Genomic DNA, 21,161 nt, shown 5'->3' with positions numbered 1-21,161 from the left:
TTATTTTACGGTGCCTCTCCTTTTGTTTGTATTATTAAACCCTGTCAATCTAAAAAACTGAGCAACTCAACAGTTAACTTTAGATTTCTTATTGTCCAAAGCATCTATTACACTATTTGTTCCCCTCTCATATTCACAGGATGGATGATTAGAGACTTTGGGGGAAACCTCAGCTTTATGAACGTCCTGTCTGTTGGTTTGGCCGGAGAGGGCTGAGGGGTCTTTCCCTGCGAGGAAGACCAGGCCTGAGGGAGGAGGACCAGGCCTGAGGGAGGAGGACCAGACCTGATGGAGGAGGCAGGGGCGCCGTAAGGGGGTGAAAAGTTAGGACGATTCTAAGGGCCCGTGACTGACAGGGGCCCCAAACATTTTTAGAACATTAAGAAAAAATGTTTAAGTAACCTTTCATCAATCATCAATAATTAACATTAATAGAACGTTATATTGATGATGTACTCATTAAACTTATGATTCATTCCACTTTTTTTCTTCCAAAAGTGAATTATCCAAAGCATCGAACACCCCCCTCTATTTACATGTAATGGTTTGGTCTTGTCTCCAAACGCTGTGCGGCACCGCACTTTCTAGCAGCAGAGAGTGAGAGCATGTGAGGAGGGATGCTAGTACTTACGTGTGTGTGTACGATGTCTCAACGACTAACAAAGTCAGGCTTTCAAAAAGAAAAGAAAGGAGAGAAAGACAAGAGAGAGGGACTAAAGGGCGACAGTATGTCACCCAGTTTTTCAAAAGAAAAGGTGGGTGTGGTCCATGAGTGGTGGAAATTAGTCTGTTAGCTAAGCGTAGTCCATGGTAAATAATACTTGTAATGTTTTGCTGACATTAAGTACTGTTAATATCTTCACAGAAAATTCAGATGTTTTTAATTTCACTGCTCTTTTAGCTGACATTTAATAAATGCAGGTACATTTTTAGCAGCTATTCATACTAAATCAGTTGTCCCTCCCCCTGGTGCCAGGACCAACAGATCCATCTCTAGGCTCAGCAGCCCTGTCCCCCCATAATGCTTTGCAGTCTTGCCATGCTGTCCATTGAAAGCCAGTTGGCTAGAAAGCTGGACTTCAAGGACTTGATCAGTGACTTTGCCTGTAAGAAGGCTAGGCGCTGGGCTCTTGGTGAGTAAGGCTGAGCCAGGGCTCGTAATTACTGTTAAAGGGCAAGGCTATGGTAACGATATTGGATCACTACACACAAGATGCATGATGAGAAAAAGACTAAGAACAGGTAATAGGCTCCGATTTAGCACCATCAGGCCTTTTCACTTCCATTTCCGTTTTGTTGTCCGTTTACACTTTAATACCCGCTTATTTTGTAGTTGGTATATTTAATACAAAAATCTGATTGATTTATGAATGTTCCATTCAAAAATGTTATTAAAAAGGCATGTACACCATAAAAGATGACTATTGAGGTCTATTGTCAGGAATGTTAGTGTTATATCAAATAGTGAATTCTACTGCAGTAGAATGTTGCACATCTACACAGTGTTATATGTTCACCACTCAGTGTCAGTAAATATTGTGCAGTTAGTATTGGACTACAAGATAGATGCAAGCCTGTAGATAGAGTTATTTAAAGCATCAATGAGTGGGTTGGGTTCTGGAGGTGTGGTTACAGCATTGTGCTTGGTTGGCGTGGCCTGGGCCTGGTGGTGGGGCCCAATGTGATATCTTTTCATGGGGCCCAAAATCCCTGGCGGCGCCCCTGGGAGGAGGACCTGCACCAGCTGCACCTACAGAACTTAGCCCACGCTGGGCATAGCTGTTACCACCTGCACAGGCCTAGCCTGTCACTTTATTTGACAAAATGTGTTTACTTAATCAATTAACAGATTAACATTTAGTGTAACTTATGTATATTATTTCGTTTTTATTTTAAAAAAAAATGGTGATGGTTCATGCTTGATAACTTTTAGTTCACATTTCAATAAATTGTATTTGCACTCCTTTTGTCCGTTATTCTTACTGAAAATGTTAAGTTACACATTCACATCTGACTGAAGATTGGCCCCATTTATTTGGGTATTATATAATACCTGATATACTCTGAATACTCTGATAGTGTTACGTTATTATGAGAGTGCCCTGTTTGATTCTGAAATTGTATATATTTATATAAATATATACATAGGCTATATATATGTGTGTGTGTGTCCCCGCATCTGTAGCCTGTTATTGTCTCATTATACCGCACTGTGAATGAATTAAAAGTAAATATATAAGTCTTCATGAACACATCTGTCCATCAGACAGAGGGCTGCTGTGCCTCCTGTCATCATTAATGGACGTCTCTTTAAAATGACCGCTCAGAGGAGAGGAGTTCTCATTTCTCTAACCGCCTGTTGCTTCCCCTCCTCTCTCCTCGGTTCTATTTCGTATATGGCTTCGCCCTCTAAGGCTATCGCTATTGGGTTATCCCTCTGCGCCCCCGCGCAGCACTGAAACACTTGTAGTCCACGCCCACCCGCTAGGTGGGCCCCACCCTCGGGCCTCCTTCCGGTATAAGTAGGAAGGGGGCCCGGCAATCTGCTCCCTCTTTTCTTCAGCAACCAGCACAGTACTGAAGCACAGGAAAAGTCAAGTCATGAACAACAACTGTGTCCGTGATTGTCCCTCATGTAAGACGGGGTACATCATGAGCTATGACTTACACGCGATATGTGAATCCTGCCTGGGGCCAGAGCACGCGGACGCGGCTCTCAGCCAGCAGGTCGCTTGTTCGCATTGTGCCCGTCTCCCGTCAGCCGACAGGAAGCGAAGAGCGGACGCTCTAGCTGCTGTGGCTGAGGAGGACGATTGGCCCGTCCAGAACAGGGACGACGGCCTGTCGTTGGAGCCGGACGACTCCTACCCTGTCTCCCTCCATGGCTCGCCATGCGGCTCTCCCCTCCCCCCTCTCCCCTGGACGGGGGGGGTCGGTGCGAGGTACGGGTGTGGCGGCCGAGCACGCGGTCCCCTTCTCCGTGGCCACGGCTCTACCAGCGTTGGGTGGCATTATGCTGGAGCTGCCGGAGATAATCGGCAAAGCAGCAGCATGCAAAGGTCTCCCCGTTCCCCTAGGACGGGAGAGGGTGGCTCTGGACGACATGGCCGGAGTGTTTTCCCGGGTTCAGACGGGCAGGAGTGACCCGATCTGGCCGCGCTTCCCCGCCATTAGGAGGTACCAGGAGGGGGCAGCGGCGAAACCGAGGACCCTGAGGGCTCCGGTGGCCACCTTTGTTCCCTTCACTAGGGTGGAGGGATTCACAGAGGAGGGTTTTCCAACCACCCTCGCTCTGGAGCCGAGTTGACGGCGTTTGTTAGAGCCATTTTCTGTGTTGACAATGAGTGTATTATTTTCTTATTAATTTAGATCTTAATATATTCTTTCCATTTATGTATTAGTACCGAATTAAATATTGGGAGAAAACCCTTGATTTACTGCGAGCCACACCTGTGATATAAGGAAGGGGTGGGACTGAGCGTGAGGAGGAAATTGTCTCCAGCAATGAATGGGGAATCGGAACAGTCTTTGACCTCACGTTACACTGATCGTTTTGTTTATTTTGTTTGTTTAAATATATGGAAGTAAATAAATCGGCTGAGGAAGGCAAAGAAATCAGCGCCTATACAGAGCTTTATTTGGATGGTTTTTAACGTGTGAGTCAAGAAGCGGATCCCTGTTGACGTGGCACAGTTTTAGATATCCCACAAGAATGGACCACGACAGCGTTCTTTGGGGTTAGGCAGGCCAACTTGATCGCCGGACTGCGCCCTATGTTGGCCTCCCCCAAGGACCAGTATGTCGCCCGCCAGGCTGACCGGGCACACCAATGTGCGTTTTAGGCGTCTGCGGCGGCAAACAACATCGTGTCGCTGGCCAACTCGGTGGTTACGCTGGTGGAGCGGTCCACCACCGTGGCACCAGAGGAGGCGGAGGAGATCGGCAAGGCGGCCAGCACGGCACTCACGCTGTGCGCAGCCGTGGCTGTCTCCCAGGCGAGGATCGCAGCATGGATGACGCAGATCCAGCGCCACCTCTGGCTGCAACAGGCGGCTGTTACAGAGCCAGCCAGGAAGGTCTTGCTGGACGCTCCGATCAGCCCGGACGGGCTGTTCGGACCCCAGTTTCTAGCCATGGTCGAGTCTATAAAGGCGGCAGCGGAGCAGGCGGATGATATCCGCCAGCACGTCGGCTGGCTCCAGCCTACGGCGAAGCCTCAGCGGCACCAGCGGCAGCAGCAGCAGCAGCGGCCAACCCGGCCACAGCGACAGGCCTCCGCCCCCCCACCAGCAGAGAGGGGGGGTCAAAAGGAAGTGAGGTACTCCCGTTCGTCGTCTGCTCCACGAGAGCCGCCGAGGAAACAGAGCCAGCCTTGACGGTTTGGGAGGGAGTGTGAGGAAAATAAAAGAAGCTTATTTCCCAACATGTTGTCTGAGTCATCAGTTTCAAATGTGTTTCAGATATCCCCCACTCTGGGTGAACCAGCTGCCTATGACCTATCGGTTAATAGCCAGCAGGGTTCGTTACAAAAGCCTGCGCATTTTAATCTATCGATTAATAAGCTGCAGAGCGCGGTAACTACGCCAGATGCCTCCAATCTGTTGATTAGTAGGCAGCAGGGTTCGCTGCAGAGGCCTGGTGGTTATGACTTTTCGGTTATTAAACCACAGACCTCGCGGCATTCCTCTGTCCGAGATACGCCACCTACACACGGTCACAATAAGCCCATGAGCGCCGTGGTAACGCCTCATGATGAGAGTCGGAGTGAAATGCAGCGTGTGGAGGCCTCCTCACAGCCCTTTCGCTCTAGGCCCACCTTGGGTTACCTCACGGGCAGCGGCGGCGAGGACTCTGGCGTGGCTCGTCGTCATGACGACCACAACACATCTCGAGCATGTGCGCCCGCTCTCAGAGTGTTTCTCGGAGTGGCAGCGCGTGTGTCTGATGACAGATGGAGGAGCAGGCTGATCAGCATTCATCATCAGCCTGTGGTTATGGTTCCACATTATGCGGCATTGAGATGGGTTATATCCCACGGCCCGTACACAAGGTAGCCTATGTACAGTCAGACCTAGCAACCGGTTTCTACCCAGTTGCTGTGTGTCCAGCATTACCGTTAAAAGGGATAGTGTTTTTAATGGGAAATGACATTGCGGGTAGTAAGGTGACCCCTGCCCTCAGGGATGACTCAGATGTTTTTTTGCCTGATCCTGCGAGTGTGCCGGTGCTCCCAGACAAGGTTGTGCCCGAGGGAAAGCCAGTAATTGTGGCTTCCCCTCCTCATGAGGATGTCGCGAGCACGGCGCAACCCGTCGGCTCGGACAAGCCTTTCGACTTTCCGACTCTCTCAGTAATCCGAGAGTGTCTGCTGATTTATCGGATACTCATCTTAGTTTTGGTGCTAGTTCTACAGCACGTTGAGATCTGGGTAGGACTCAGCCTGTGGCCAATCATAGTCGTGTTCCTCTGTTATGATCCCTACGTAGCCTGTCTTAGCATACACAAGCATGATCAGCGTCTCATGCGCTGGGCTCTGATCGTGCGGGACTACAAAACAAGACATCCGTCTTAAACAGAGCTCAGAGAACGCGTTGGCTGATGTATTGTCCAGGTTAGTATGCGATGTTCGGGTGTGATATCAGGTTGGTTTAGTGATGTTAGTGTGTGTTATTAGGTAGATTTGTTAGTGTGTTTGGTTCACAAGCTGTGGGTTTGTGTCTTAAGGGGGGGGGATGTTACGGCTGTTGTTTCTGCCTGCTCGGTAACCTGTTTGGGATTGTCTGCAGCTGTGTGTGATTATGTAAATGAGCTGTGTGGTTGCCCCAACATCATTGGCTGTCATCTCCTGGTCCACTTCCGAGGACACTGATTGGAGCACGCCGGGCCCGACGTTCTCCAATCCCTGTGCAAGCCCAGCGCATACCTGCTGGAGCAACCCAGTCTCACGGCATTTCGTGTTCACCAACACGATTTTTAATCTATTGATTCGTGTTCACCAACACGATTTGCCCCTTTAAAAGCAATGTATTTCTACTGCCTGCAGCACGTCTTTTTCTCCGGTCGGGTCGAGGAAGACCGGAAGCTGTGTGGTTCATAAAAAGATGTTCTTACTCAATATCAAGCCACAATTATTGCTTTTATTTGAAATCGTATAATTTCGGACTTTTGTTGCCGCCTGTGAGGAAAATAAATGGCTCAGAGCCTCAGGATACTGAAATCTGTATTTTTAAATATTCTTTTCCTTCTAATTCGTTATTCTTTTCAAAATAACACACTGTTATTTACTCACCAATAACACACAATCATCCTTGCTTTTATTTATTGGTTTAATTCCATAATCTCTGGCTTTTTTGGCGTCCGTCAGGAACTGAATTTCAAAATAAAAATAACCGGAAACAGACGTAGGCATTTCGAGCGATTACCCAAGATCCTCAGCTATGGTTTTAAGCTCGTTTATTGGATGTTTTAGCCGCAATGCATGCTGGGATTTGGTGTTTATATGATATGAAATCCGGAAAACATTTTAAAAGAATAAAATAATACTTAATTCCGAGTGCTCTTGCTTTTCTCTTTGAAAGTCATCACATAACGGCATTGTAATACACGATTCGGCTGCATTGTATATTACAGATCTGCCGTAGTTCTTTATTTATAGAGCCCTGATGAGAAGACCTTTGGAAAAACTGAGAAAATGCCGCCGAAACGGAATACTTGACGTGGATCATAAATATATTCAACAATTAAACAACATCTTCAATTTCTCTTCACACAATACGTCTCCTTGCAGTATCAACACTAATTCGGCTGACTTTTACATTTGATCTAATTCACAGATAGGTTATATTTACACCATAACGGTGCACAGCTGATATAAAAGGACTGTAGTTTTTAAAGATATTACTGATTTTCTTTGAATGTAAGAATGTAAATACTGAGTCTGAAATAGTATAGCAATATGCTGTAAAATTATGTGAAAGCACGAATAAAACTACACATCTTCAGATGTTGTACGAAAACATAAGTGTCCTACATTTATAATACAAAGTTATTATGGCTGTGTGTACCTTGTGTGCACCTCCTAGTGGTTAAAGCACGTTATTGAATTATTGTTATATTTGATTAAAAAAATATTAAGAGTACATACTTTCATAGGGGGAAAGTATAAATATAGAATATAAAAAATCAAGAAGATACTATAAAGTGATCTCTACAATAAAACAGTTTAGTGCAGAATGCACAAAGATATTAATAGGAGGAGGTGCAAAACAGAACAACTAATTAACCTTTATTTAAACATTAAATAACAGATTAAGGTCTTCTTTTAAATAAGAAAAAAACTTTGGGGGTATCTATCTACAGATAAATATTAAGAGTACATACTTTCATATGGGGAAAGTAGAAGGTCAATGATAGAAATATAGAATATAAAAAATCAAGAAGATACTATATGTGATCTCTACAATAAAACAGTTTAGTGCAGAATGTACAAAGATATTAATATGAGGAGGTGCAAAACAGACAAACTAATTAACTTTTTTTTAAACATTAAATAATACTTTAGATTAAGGTCTTCTTTTAAATAAGAAAAAAGCTTTGGGGGTATCTATCTACAGATAAATATTAAGCCTGACAAAGTACTTAACGTCTAATATATTGCTTTCCTGCAATGTTAACTATGTTGAAGCACTTATTTTTAACTGATATTATACATATGGATTATACTCTTATGTAGATAGAATAAGAAATGTGCAGAATATGACAGTTTAATGGTGGAGGGACACACATATTGATAGATGTCTTGTAATGCACTGTTGAGGAACCTGTGACCCAAGTGTTTCATTCATTGCATAACTACACCGTAGTTGTGTATATGATATGTCAATAAACCTTTGAAAATCTTGAAAGGGATGTGCAAAATAGCCATAATATACAGTCTTTAATGAACTATTAGTAGAGAATAACGAGTAATGAATATACTTTATTACTCGTTTCCATTCATGTCAATTGCAGATACATGTTTAGTCTTCTCAAGCACCAACTATCAAATATCTCTCCTGATTGTTGGCACTTGACAATCACCTTCCCTGAATTTTACTCAGGTGTAACTAAAGTCTGATTTAAGGGTTGTTTATATTTCACATAATTAATCAGAATCTGCAAAGTAACTCAAATAAATGCAGTGGAGTAAAAATACCAGGTTAACCTCTGAATTGTAGTGGAGTAGAATTACAAAGTAACAATGAGCTGTCATGTGGGTATTAATGCTGCACATTATGGACACAAGCGATTTTCACCCATTTATTAATGATATGTTTTACATTTGATAACACCAATGTGTTTAATACTGGCAACTTCTAATTGTGGGAAAAACGAAAACGTTCAGTAGAGACGTCCCATAGAACATTTTGCGAAACACAATAGCCAGCATCCAGCATGTGTAGTTCTGGGGGGGGCGTTCGATTCCAGTTTTGGATAGTCTGGCGTGGTTTCGTTCCATTTCACACAGCTGTTTGACGCTCTGCGTAACCTTACGGGACTGTAGTCCTAAACGATAGCTGGGGATTATGGGTAGTGTAGTGTCTTCGGCCATCCTAAACTGAGAAATGTTGACAATCGCAATGATGCTCGAAATGTCCCTTACAGGCCTAGGTCTGTTTCCGGTTATTTTTATTTTGAAATTCAGTTCCTGACGGATGCCAAAAAAGCCCGAGATTATGGAATCAAACCAATAAATAAAAGCAAGGATAATTGTGTGTTATTGGTGAGTAAATAACAGTGTGTTATTTTGAAAAGAATAACGAATTAGAACGAAAAAATATTTAAAAATACAGATTTCAGTATCCTGAGGCTCTGAGACATTTATTTTCCTCACAGACGGCAACAAAAGTCCGAAATTATACGATTTCAAATAAAAGCAATAACTGTGGCTTGATATTGAGTAAGAACATGTTTTTATGAACCACACAGCTTCAGGTCTTCCTCGACCCGACCGGAGAAAAAGACGTGCTGCAGGCAGTAGAAATACATTGCTTTTAAAGGGGCAAATCGTGTTGGTGAACACGAATCAATAGATTCAAAATCGTGTTGGTGAACACGAAATGCCGTGAGACTGGGTTGCCTGGAGAGGACTACAAAGCTGGGGACAATCATCACTCTGGAGGCTCTGCTATTTGCTCTACATTCTGGGAGTTAACTTGTGTGAACCGTGTTAGTGTGATTAGATGTGCTTAGATTAGTTTAGTATTGTTTGACTGTTGTCCTAGCTGTGTTTTCTTACAGCCTTCCTTTGCTAGTTGTACCACTTTTACAGTGAGGTTTTGTTTCCTTCTTTATTTAGTGTGTGAGTATTTAGTTTCCCTGTATGCGTTTAGACTCACTTTTTAGAGTCCTCCCTTTAGTTTGGTTTCCCCTTTAAACTTGCGTCCTTGGGGCCTCTATTGTTTGTTATTTAAACCAGTGTTTGTGGCAATTTGTGTGTTTCAGGCTGCTTGCCCGCCATTTTGTTCACCGGTTGTGCAATAAAACAGCTTATAACTTTTACCAATCCCATTCTGGTTGTGTTGCTTCCCGTTGATTCCCCTAGCGCAGAAGGGAACGTAATACTGGTAAAGTGAATAAATAAATTAAGTAGGTAGTACTGTAACTTACATTTTTGTAGAAATAACCAATAATGTCATTGGAAATGAAATTAGACACTTAGATGTCGTTTTCTTAATAAAGTTTAGGAGGAGCCCATAGGGGTAATTGACAGCAATTAACTTACACCTCTTCCTTAAATCAAGCATACAAATGGGAGAACTAGTGAATTACATGATGTTGTTGATGCTATCCAAATCTTATTTTCTTTAATCTAGGTTGGAGTCATACAGAGCCTGCAGCATTCTCCGAAACCCCACAGCCTCCTGCGGAAAACTCGCCAACCACATCAAGTAATTGCAGAAGTCTATTGTACCACTCTTTTTTATTGTTTTCTGACTATATTCGTTATATGAGGATTTTTATAAACAGCCAGGAGCTGACCATTCAAAATGACTTTTGTTGAACTGCCTAATGAGACTAATAACGCCTAAGAACTTAATGTCATTACTTTTATTAGCACTTATGAGGACATTCCTATTGGTGGGGTTAGAGACCAATGTGTCCTTTTTCTGTGGTAACATTATGTTTGCATGGTGCATTGAGTGGTTGTACTTGATGCAATATAAACTTGTGTTATTTTTGTAAGCTTCAAAGTCATTGTCACTTTTAACAGCAACTTGTATGTTTTACAAATTGTAACCTTTTCTTTTTCAGAAGTCGTCATTGCCACCGCAGACACCCCCACGAGTCCTCTGGTAAGTAGCACAGCATAGTTCATCGCGATTTCCAGTCAAATAGGAGGTTCTGTACATTGAAGAAGGTGGCGTACATCCATTCTACTCTTTCTACTTCTATGTAGGAAACCTATCCGAGGAGATGTACACCCTGACACTCATCCCTGTCCCAGCTGCAAGCACCTATTCACTCCCTTCACCATCGGCTGCATCCCAGCCAGGGAAGAGGAAGAAGGGTTAGTGTTTTGTTTGTGTGATTCATTACATTTTAAATAATGAGTGTTGAGTGTTATTTGCCCTCTGGCATCATGGTTTATAATAATAACACTTGTCATTTAAATGCACCTTTCAAGGAACCCAAGGTCATTTGACATATACAACAGAAATACAACACAATTCACAGATATCTTAGGGAAACCGTCTTTCCATAAATAGGGTGTGATTTGTCATAAAGTCACAGCTGGACGCTAACAAAAAATATTATGAAAGTTATTTAAGTTACATAATACATTTTGACATACTCCTTATTTGAAGTCAGTATATCAGGAACATGAAGGGCAAAAATCATCTATAGCCCACAGAGGTTGTGATGCTATCTATGCCCCAGTCTCTACCGTCACTTACATTTAACTTTCTTACATCTGTCACAGGTTTGCCCACAGAGCGCTCCTCCTCTCCAAGACTTGCTACCTCTGTAGCAATGGGTGTAGCAGTACCACAGGTGAAGGGATGAAGAAGAGGAATAAGGGTATGTTTTGTTTTGTGGTACATCCTACTGAACATATATATAGCTGTATTCTCCCATTCACACGCAAGTCCTTTTGCACACACTTCAGACAAGATATCAGATCCAGGTTTCCATAATCCCTCTCCTTTTAATAACCATAAAAAACCATAAAGGTTTGCTCGATGACTTGTCTTTATTTATAAGGTGGTTAGAAATTATGTTTCATGAAATAGAACAAAAAGGAAGTTGGACACAAATAGGCCACATTGCAGATTAGCTAATGTTCTCTTCCTATATGATAATAATAATAATAATAATTCCTTACATTTATTATAGCGCTTTACAAATACACATTACACATATCATACATGCAATGGTCACCACTAATGAAATTAATGAAAGTCATTAATCAAATATTTGTCTGGAGGATGTCCTTTTCTTCATTTGTTAATAACTTCTTATTTGCACCCTTTCAGGCTGCAGAAAATGCTCAAGGCAGCAGATATTCCACTACAACGGAATTAAAGACAGAAGGGTAGAGAAGGTAAGATGTTGAAACTGACAGAGCATGAAGCAGCAATGCATTTACCCGTGGTCGCTGGCTAACACTTGTTTTTGTGTGTGTGTGTGTGTGGTGTGTGTGTGTGTGTGTGGTGTGTGTGTGTGTGTGTGTGTGTGTGTGTGTGTGTGTGTGTGTGTGTGTGTGTGTGTGTGTGTGTTTGTGTGTGTGTGTGTGTGTGTGTGTGTGTGTGTGTGTGTGTGTGTGTGTGTGTGTGTGTGTGTGTGTGTGTGTGTGTGTGTGTGTGTGTGTGTGTGTGTGTGTGTGTGTGTGTGTGTGTGTGTGTGTGTGTGTGGCAGAGAAGAGGTAATGGTCTGCTGGCTGCCTTGCCATGGTGAGAACACAGCTCTTTGGTTAGCTTTTTTTAGACTGTGTGTTATGGATCCGCACCAGTCTGGTTTCAAGGCAGGTCACTCCACAGAAACTGCTCTCCTTGCGGTCACGGAGGAACTGCACACTGCTAAAGCAGCCTTCCTCTCCTCTGTCATCATCCTGTTGGACCTGTCTGCTGCATTCGACACGGTGAATCATCAGATCCTCCTTCGCACTCTCCAAGAACTTGGAGTTTCAGGCTCTGTACTTTCCCTCCTCACCTCATACCTGAAAGACCGTACCTACAGGGTGACTTGGAGAGGGTCTGAGTCCGACCCTTGTCAATTAACTACGGGGGTCCCTCAGGGCTCTGTTCTTGGTCCCCTCCTCTTCTCCTTGTACACAAACTCGCTCGGATCAGTCATTAGCCCGCATGGTTTTTCTTACCACTGCTACGCTGACGACACCCAATTAATTCTGTCCTTTCCCCGCTCAGAGACCCAGGTCGTCGCACGCATCTCTGCTTGTCTAGCTGACATCTCTCAGTGGATGTCTGCTCACCACCTCAAGCTCAACCTTGACAAGACTGAGCTGCTCTTCCTCCCGGGAAAAGATTGTCCAACTCTTGACCTAACAATCAACATCGGCACCTCAGTTGTTTCCCCGACTCAGACTGCAAGGAATCTGGGTGTGACCCTAGATAACAACCTGTCCTTCACTGCAAACATCGCTGCTACAACCCGCTGCTGCAGATACACGCTTTACAACATCAGGAAGATACGTCCCCAGCTGACTCAGAAAGCGACTCAGGTTCTGGTCCAGGCTCTCGTCATCTCACGCCTAGACTACTGCAACTCCCTCCTGGCTGGTCTACCTGCATGTGCCATCCGACCTCTGCAGCTCACCCAGAATGCAGCGGCTCGTCTGGTCTTCAACCTTCCTAAATTCTCCCACACCACTCCGCTCCTCCGCTCCCTTCACTGGCTTCCGGTAACTGCTAGAATCCACTTCAAGACACTGGTACTTGCTTACCGTGCTGCGAATGGATCTGGCCCTTCCTACATCCAGGACATGGTTAAACCGTACACCCCAGCGCGTGCACTACGCTCTGCATCAGCCAAACGACTCGTTGCGCCCTCGCTGCGAGGGGGACCCAAGTTCCCATCGGCGAAAACACGTGGGTTTGCTATCCTGGCTCCAAGATGGTGGAATGAGCTCCCCATTGACATCAGGACGGCAGATAGCTTGCACATCTTCCGGCGCAAACTGAAAACTCATCTCTTTCGACTCCACTTCGAGCGTTAGAACGATTAACGAAGCACTTTTATACTAATAAAAGACTGGATTACCTAAAGCCAGTTGAGTAGCACTTGAAATGTTTAGCTCTATGAAACCTGATATACTTATATGATTCTGTTTTCTTCAAGGTTGTGTCTTCCTGGTCGAATGTACTTATTGTAAGTCGCTTTGGACAAAAGCGTCAGCTAAATGCAATGTAATGTAATGTAATAAATAAATGTATTACTTCATAACTAGTTTACTATCAGGCTTCTACAAAACTGACCCTAAGTAATTTGTTGTTTTATGATAACCCATGCATATGAAATTATCTTGTGGCTGTTTTTATTCATTGTGTTTTTCAGTCGGAGAAAATGGGAAGACACCTGGGAGCCTGCCAGTCAATTCAGTGTGTGTGTGTGTGTGTGTGTGTGTGTGTGTGTGTGTGTGTGTGTGTGTGTGTGTGTGTGTGTGTGTGTGTGTGTGTGTGTGTGTGTGTGTGTGTGTGTGTGTGTGTGTGTGTGTGTGTGTGGGTGTGGGTGTGTGTGTGTGTGTGTATTTTTGTATTCTGATTACGTAACGCCGTTACATGTATTCCGTTACAACCCAACCCTGCTTCTAGGCTACTGTCCCGCCGCAGCTCCTGCCTCTCTGTTGGACTGTCGCAGCGGGGCTGCTGCTGTGGTGCGGAGCGCATTAACCAGACTCTTCACAACGAAGGATCACTTCTTCTTCAAGGGAGGGAAGGTTTCGCAGTACGCAGTCTACTGTCCCGCAGCTGCTGCCTCTCTGTTGGACTCCGGTACTGCACCTTACTCACGGGACGTTGTAAAAAAAAAAAATGGGTGGGGGGCGAACGCAGTAACCACTCCGCCAACGCCACAGTCACCCCCGTCGTGCGGGCCGGATGAGAATGTCTGGCGGGCCGGATGTGGCCCGCGGGCCGCCAGTTGGTGATCACTGGTGTACAGAAAGCTTTAAAAAGTGATACCTTGACACCTACAGAGCACTGGGCATACAGTTTGCAGCACTGTCTATGGATGTCTTTGTCATCTGTGAGATCATCAGAGATATAATGACCGAGGTTCTTCATCTCACTGCACTCAAGAAGAATGTTGCTACTGAGAATACAATGAGGACATACAGCCTTTTTATCCTCTTTACTTCGCACAATCATGATGCTACTCTTCTTGGCGTTATACTTCATATTCAAATCAATGCCAGACTGGGAGCAAGTCCTCAGAAGCTGTTGTAAGCCAGCACTGCATGGGGAGAAGATTAAATCATCTGCGTACATAAGGTGGTTGACAACAGTAGCTCCGATGACACAGCCAGTTTTACACAAGTTCAGTTTCCTCGACAGATCATCCAGGTACAGATTAAACAACACAGGAGATCAAATCCCACCTTGCTTGACCCCATTACCAACATCAACATGTTCAGACACAGTATGGCCCCACTTCACCTCATAGTCTGATGTGCATACCAGAAGGCTAAGATCCTTATTATGTACTTGGGTTTCCGCTCTCTGGCACATGTTGTCAAATCATTTGAAGTGATTCAGTCGATCAAATGCCTGGAAGCATCAATACAACACAGAAACAAGGTGGAATTATGGCTTCTATATTTGTGCTATAATGTCTTTTAAAGCAAAAATACACATATCTGTGCCGTGTTTACTTTTAAAACCAAACTGGTTGTCAGCTGTGGTAATATACCTTTCCAGCCTATCCAACAGAATGTTCTCCAGCACTTTGGAGAGAATGCTAGCTAAAGCAATGGGTCTGTAATTATCAATGCCATTAATCTTCCCAGCTTCATCCTTGGTGACTGGCACAAGTAGCACAGATAACATGGAATCTGGTAAGACACCATGATTAAGGAAACCAGTAGAGCAAGAAGAGGAGCAAGCTTAAGACTGGCATGTTTGAAGTGTTCGGCTGAGATGAGATCCGGGCCACAAGCTTTGTTCTTTTCTAGATTCATTATAGTGTTGTAGACTTCCTCTGATCTAACTGTAACGTTTTCAGTGGAGTCAACCTTTTCAACCACAAATGCATCACTCTTAACTCAGTTGAACAACTCCTGATAGTGTTGTCGCCACAGTTCTGCGATGCTGCCTGACCCACACACTCCTTCAATGGAAGACGGTAAGGGAGTCTTACAGCTGTTTATGACTTTGACCTCTTTCCAGAAACCATGGCAACTATTGTTGCGCAGCTCACATGTTCATTCCATCCAGGTTTTATACTATGCTCCTTTTTTCTTACTGTTGTAAAAACCCCTACTTGAGGCATTTAACACATCAATAATAAGATCATATGTAAAACATAGATCACTACCATGCTGCGCATTGTTACAGTTGGTGTCACTGCACAGCATTGCTTCTCTAGGAATTACAACCAAGTATGTAGCGTCTCTACTTTGTTTCTACTTTGTAGAGACACTATATGTTGTGATTGGTCAACTGCTGAGAGATGTCCCGCCCCTTAGTCTATCACTTACAATGTGTTGGAGCAGCAATGAAACACACTACAGGAAAGGGCCTCTTTAAATCATTTTTAAACTAACTAGAAATTGTGGAATTTCACTGGGAATTTGTTTCCACTGTTTTAAATATAATGGTGTGTGTGTGTGTGTGTGTGTGTGTGTGTGTGTGTGTGTGTGTGTGTGTGTGTGTGGTGTGTGTGTGTGTGTGTGTGTGTGTGTGTGTGTGTGTGTGTGTGTGTGTGTGTGTGTGTGGTGTGTAAAAATACCAATTTGTTTTATTAAAACATTTCCCTTTTTGCAGCATGGAGTCAAATGCTTCAATATTGTACTACTACACTACATTTCAAATAGATATAACCCATGAAATAATATTATAAATATTTAGGGATTGAGATTGTGAAATCTAACAAGTACCTTTGTGTTCATCTGAACAATAAACTGGACTGGTCGGATCACTGCTGCTATCTACAAGAAGAGACAGAGCAGACTGTATCTGCTGAGGAGACAGGTATTTTGGAGTGCAGGGGGCACTACTTCAGACTCGCAGATGCCTTCATCAATAAGACTCTGGTCAATCCCAGTAATGAAGTCGGCGAGCCAGAGTCTTTTCATTAACGCGTTGTAATTGTTTCTGAAGAAAAAATCGGGCATGTCATTCAGAAAATCGTGTTGCCTCTGGCCGGGGTGACTGACTCGGCATCCGTTACATATTTCTTCTCTGTACCGATGTATTACCCTCTCCACAATATCAACCAACACCGATTTCACTGTGTCCATAAACAGACGTTTTGGCCCAAGGAGCAAAATCAGCAGCAGCAGTAGTACTGCAAGATTCGGGTGTCCAAAATGGTGGTGATGATGGTAGTCCAGGAGTCTGCTCCTGGCTGCAACTCGCGGGGGAGACTTGGTTTTTCTCAGATCCATGGCTAGTTTTCAACGGTCGTCTTAGTGGGGTCCTTAGTTTTAGATGATTTGCTGAGTGGAGGGTGGGGCTTATTGCGTTGAATTCTACAGTCATCTGTAGAATTGAGAGTTTAAAAAAAAGTTCTTTAAAGGAGACCTATCATGCTATATTTAAATGATATAGTGTATGACCATACATAAGACCATAAGATCACAGACCATAAGGTATATTTATACATTTTATTTTTCAAAATACCAAACGGATCATTTTTTAGCCATGCCTCGTTTCGCTCATTTTCGCTCTTTTCCAAGCCTGTCTTTGAAAATGCTGAGCAGCAGCTGACCACGCCCCCCTGCAGAAGAGCGGGGCATGCGCCGGCGAGAGTCACGTTACCATGCTTGCTGTGATTACGTGTGGAATAAACATGTCATCTCAGAGCAATGCATGTGTTCAAGCATATTATGAATTGGATCCAGAGACTGACCCTGAAGCAGCGGAGGTTTTGGTGGAGGTGGAAACATCTCGGTTGCAGCAGGACGTTTCTGAATGGTTAGTTGACAAGCTGTTGTCCCTATTTATTTTACTCTGTTACGATGCTTGCTACTTATTCCGTTCATATGTTGGCTAATTAGCAAGAATGCAATGTGTACAGTTTGTAACTTATAGTTTGTAACGCAAAAACAGCAATAGGCCTACATATTTATAAAGGGAGACATTCATATTTTCAGCATATATACAATGGCCTAATTGCGTTTATTAATAGTTTACAGTCCTTTTCTTCCAACATCGTGCAACAACCGTTGGAAAGTTCAATAACTTAGGGTGATAAAAAGTATAACTCCAACAACACCTCAGTTGTCAGCAATGTGTGTAGTTTCATGTGTTTTTAAAATCTCAGTTATTGACTTCTTTCTACAGGTGTACATTGCGCCACGATGCCTTCTGAACCGGAGAATGTGTGCTGCATGGAGATACCACAGGTAACATTTTTGATAGCTTCACTAAGTTGCCTGTTTAGAGAATACATTTTTAACATGTCATTCAATATATCTTTATCACACTAGGTGTCAAGACGGATGCAGGAACTTGAAGACTCTGTTAACTGTATGGTGGACCATCCTGGATTGGAGCCTGTGTGCCTGAATGTGTTCTCCCTGCAGAATGCATTTAATATTTACAGAGCTGAACATGGTGGACTACAGTTGAGGCAAATAGAGCAGTGAGTGGTTTGTTTCTTTTGACTGAAATTGTAAAACGAATGCTAATATTGTTCATGGAAATAAATACTGGTGTATATTGCTTTATGCAATCTTTCATTGTACATGTACTATTATATATATATATATATATATATATATTATTACACAGCAATGGCATAACACACCCAAGTGTACGACAAAAAAAGTCCACACACAACCTTATGCTTTTGAAATCAGAATATTCTTTACCCATCCAAACATAAATAATCACGACACATTTGATATCAACTCTGAACTTTATTGTCAAAATCAACGGTTCTTTGAACCCATAAAAAAAAACTAAATGTACTTGTATTATATATAAATGACACTAAATATATTTTTTAATGATTTCAGGCGTCACAGGTATCTAGCCTACAGAAGCTTTGTGAGCTGGTGCTGGGGCTTCCTTGGACGCAGGATCAGAGTGGTGATTCCGGCCTGCGTTGTCCTCAGGATTCGCAGAGAGTTTCCTGATCCGCGAAATATCTATGTTGGGTTCAGACAGCAGCCAAATTGAACCGAGTAGCATACCCGGAGATGACCTCCTCCCTGTCAGGTCGCTCATATTGGGAACACAGGTCCTCTGGGATGGGTATCTTCAGAAGCTCCTGTGTGAATGGTGCAGGGTCCACAAAGACTTGGTCGAAGATGAGGTCCATCAAGTTGGCCACGTAGCCTGTGCAATGTTAAAAAAAGCACAACAAAAAATGTGGTTTACATTAGTATATGCATGTACAAAACTGAAAGTTCTTTTTAATTTATTTATTTTATATTTGTAAATAGTTGTATAATAAATATTTTAAACACTTACGGAATGTGGGGTCAGTCTTTACTGGTTTTGCTCTGCATTCTCCCTTCCTGGCCTTTGGGAACTGCAGTTTATATAGAGGCTTTCCAGTGGATGTAGTGGCTTGTGCACGCTCAGCGTTTTCATTGTAGTGCAGGGCTGCCAGGTACAGTCTTTCATTTCCGCCATGAGTAAAAAAAAAATGTAAATAATAGCAAAGGATGTACAAATTGTCACTAATTAGTAAGTAACTATGGTTTATTTTACCTGCACAACATTCCAAGAAATGGAAACACAACATTCTTTGGAGCAAAGCGCAGGATGACGGCATGGAATGACTCTAAAGATGAAGTCTGGTGGTGTGGGCTGAGTTTGGCCACAGCTTTCAAAATCCTCTTGGTTGAGAGAATTGTCTCCAGCTTGTGAAAGGCCGGCGTTCCTAAGAATGTGAAAATCAAAGTCATATTTGAATTGTCATGCTTTATAGATTGTGTCTGACAACATCCTGTATTCAATAGTTGTCCCTTACAAATATTTATAGAGGAGTAATGTAATATGGTTTATGAACAACATACCTGCAGCCATCCATTGGTATTGCGCAATGCGCAGTGGATGAAGGCACTTGGGGAACAGGGGGTTATCATGAGAGTGGATATCCTGCACGTGGTTCAGGATGGAAGTCCATTTGGCCACTCTCTCAGGCCCGGTGGTGGAGGTTGCTGCAGTCCAGTATATGTGGTTTCTTATACTCTTCACCCACCCTCAAAGTTTTTCGCAGTCCTTTTTTGCAGCCTTCTCCAGTTGCTTAGAAATCCCTAATAAATACATTTAACATGTAGTTAATATACATACAAGTTTACTCAAAATATTATTATACTAATGTGATTGTAGGAAGCCGGGTTTGTGTCTAAATAAAATAATGATTGTATTTACAATCGATTTATTTACATGGAAATTAATATAAAGAAAAATACCTTTTTCTATGTGCCACACATCAAAGAATTGGGTGATGCTGCTTTCCCTTAGGAACTTCTGAATTTGCAGATGTCTGTCCGTGACAATACAGTCCAGAGTCACACCACGTTCCTTTAACAACTCCAGACTCCTTTTCAGGCCCTCTAACTCCATGTGGTAGCTTCCACCAACCTCATTGCTCTGTTATGACACATACAATCAATGTCAATCAATCAATCAATGTTTATTTATATAGCCCAATATCACAAATGTTACATTTGTCTCAGTGGACTTTACAGTTTGTACAAAATATCAGTATGACAATACGACACCCTCTGTCCTTAGACCCTCACATCGTACAAGGAAAAACTTCCGGAGAAAACCCACAGTTTAAAGGGAAAAATGGGAGAAACCTCAGGGAGAGCAACAGAGGAGGGATCCCTCTCCCAGGACGGACAGACGTGCAATAGATGCCGTGTGTAAATTGAAAAGATAATACATTTGCAACATAGGTAGTCCAAATGTTTGGAAATGCATGTGTGTATAATAGGAAGATGAATCCACGAGGATATCCATCCAGGACCTATGATCCAGGACCACAGCCACGACTCAAGATCCAGGGCTCGCGATCCAGGACAGAGGAGCGCAGGATCATCCATGACTCCGGATCCCGGCGTATATAGACACCAAAAAGAAAGACATTTGGGGAAGCTGGGTTAATGGGAACATGAGAGTACACAGGTATAGACAGAGAGAAGGAAGAAGTAAGATATCCCCCGACAAACTAAGCTTATATCAGCAAAACTAGGGGCTGGATCTAATCAGCCCTAACTATAAGCTTTATCAAAAAGGAAGGTCTTAAGCGCACATACAAATAACCATTGATACACACATTTTAAATATAACGTGCAAACAGTGTTAAAGAAAAAAACATTGATATTTCCTTTCACCCCACTTACCTGAACCAACTGGAGGTCAACGACTTTGTTGTTCTTCAGGTCCATCATAGTGTAGCTTCCGAACTTTGCAGAGTGGCCTGTGAAAATATGTTTTACAGTAATTACTTTTCTCTGCGGATGGTGAATTTGTATTTTTGCTTGTAGTGTTTAGCATATGTTTTTCAGGAACCATTAATTGAACAAATCACACATAGTGAAACCCCTTTCTGAAATGTAAAATGTGAATTATATAAAAAATACATACCTGGGGAGTCAGCCCTCATATCACCACCAACTATCACTTTCTCCTCTGCATGGAGCTTCTGTAGCATGCCTTCCTGTGATTTTTGCCAGTAAGAAACAATCGCTGGCTCAATCAACATCCTGGCATGCCTTCGGAAGGTGTTGTATTTGCATAGCTGCATATTCATTGCTTTGAAGACCTAATGGTTGAAAGAAAACCGCAAGAATACATTTTAATCTCAAAGATCACCTGTAGATGTGTCAATGAGGAGAACCTGGAAAGTGCAAATGAGCTGCCCTTTTTTTAAACAGGGAAAGAGCTGAACATGTCATTAGGGGTGCTTACTCTACAGTGCCCCTTTCACATCTCTTCTCTTTCTCCACACCACCCTCCCAAAAGATCTTTACATATTAG

The 21,161-nt window shown here is 43.1% G+C and overlaps 1 protein-coding gene across 1 annotated transcript; it reads right to left on the bottom strand.

Annotated features, from left to right (window-relative positions):
• Positions 1–18,125: 18,125 nt before the first annotated feature.
• LOC117533218 lies at positions 18,126–20,835 on the bottom strand. Its single transcript, XM_034196838.1, has 7 exons — positions 20,769–20,835; positions 20,525–20,601; positions 19,586–19,766; positions 19,187–19,372; positions 18,879–19,050; positions 18,636–18,784; positions 18,126–18,500 (listed from the first exon to the last, which is right to left on the bottom strand). The coding sequence occupies exons 1-7, from the start codon at positions 20,833–20,835 to the stop codon at positions 18,322–18,324; spliced, it is 1,011 nt and encodes a 336-aa protein (XP_034052729.1). The 3' UTR covers positions 18,126–18,321.
• Positions 20,836–21,161: the final 326 nt, after the last annotated feature.

Source organism: Gymnodraco acuticeps, unplaced genomic scaffold, assembly GCF_902827175.1.
Source record: "Gymnodraco acuticeps unplaced genomic scaffold, fGymAcu1.1, whole genome shotgun sequence".
Classification (NCBI taxonomy): domain Eukaryota; kingdom Metazoa; phylum Chordata; class Actinopteri; order Perciformes; family Bathydraconidae; genus Gymnodraco; species Gymnodraco acuticeps.
Note: the sequence above shows the minus strand (reverse complement) of the source record. Positions and strands in the feature narration are given on the sequence as shown.

What these genes read in the sequence shown, in the direction of transcription:
- LOC117533218 (XM_034196838.1), bottom strand. Translation starts at nt 20,835, where the DNA reads ATGCTACAGAAGCTCCATGCAGAGGAGAAAGTGATAGTTGGTGGTGAT. An exon ending in ATACCAATGGATGGCTGCAG is followed by an intron (nt 19,051 to 19,186) that starts GTATGTTGTTCA and finishes TCACATTCTTAG; the next exon opens with GAACGCCGGCCTTTCACAAG. An exon ending in AAAGACTGACCCCACATTCC is followed by an intron (nt 18,501 to 18,635) that starts GTAAGTGTTTAA and finishes AACATTGCACAG; the next exon opens with GCTACGTGGCCAACTTGATG.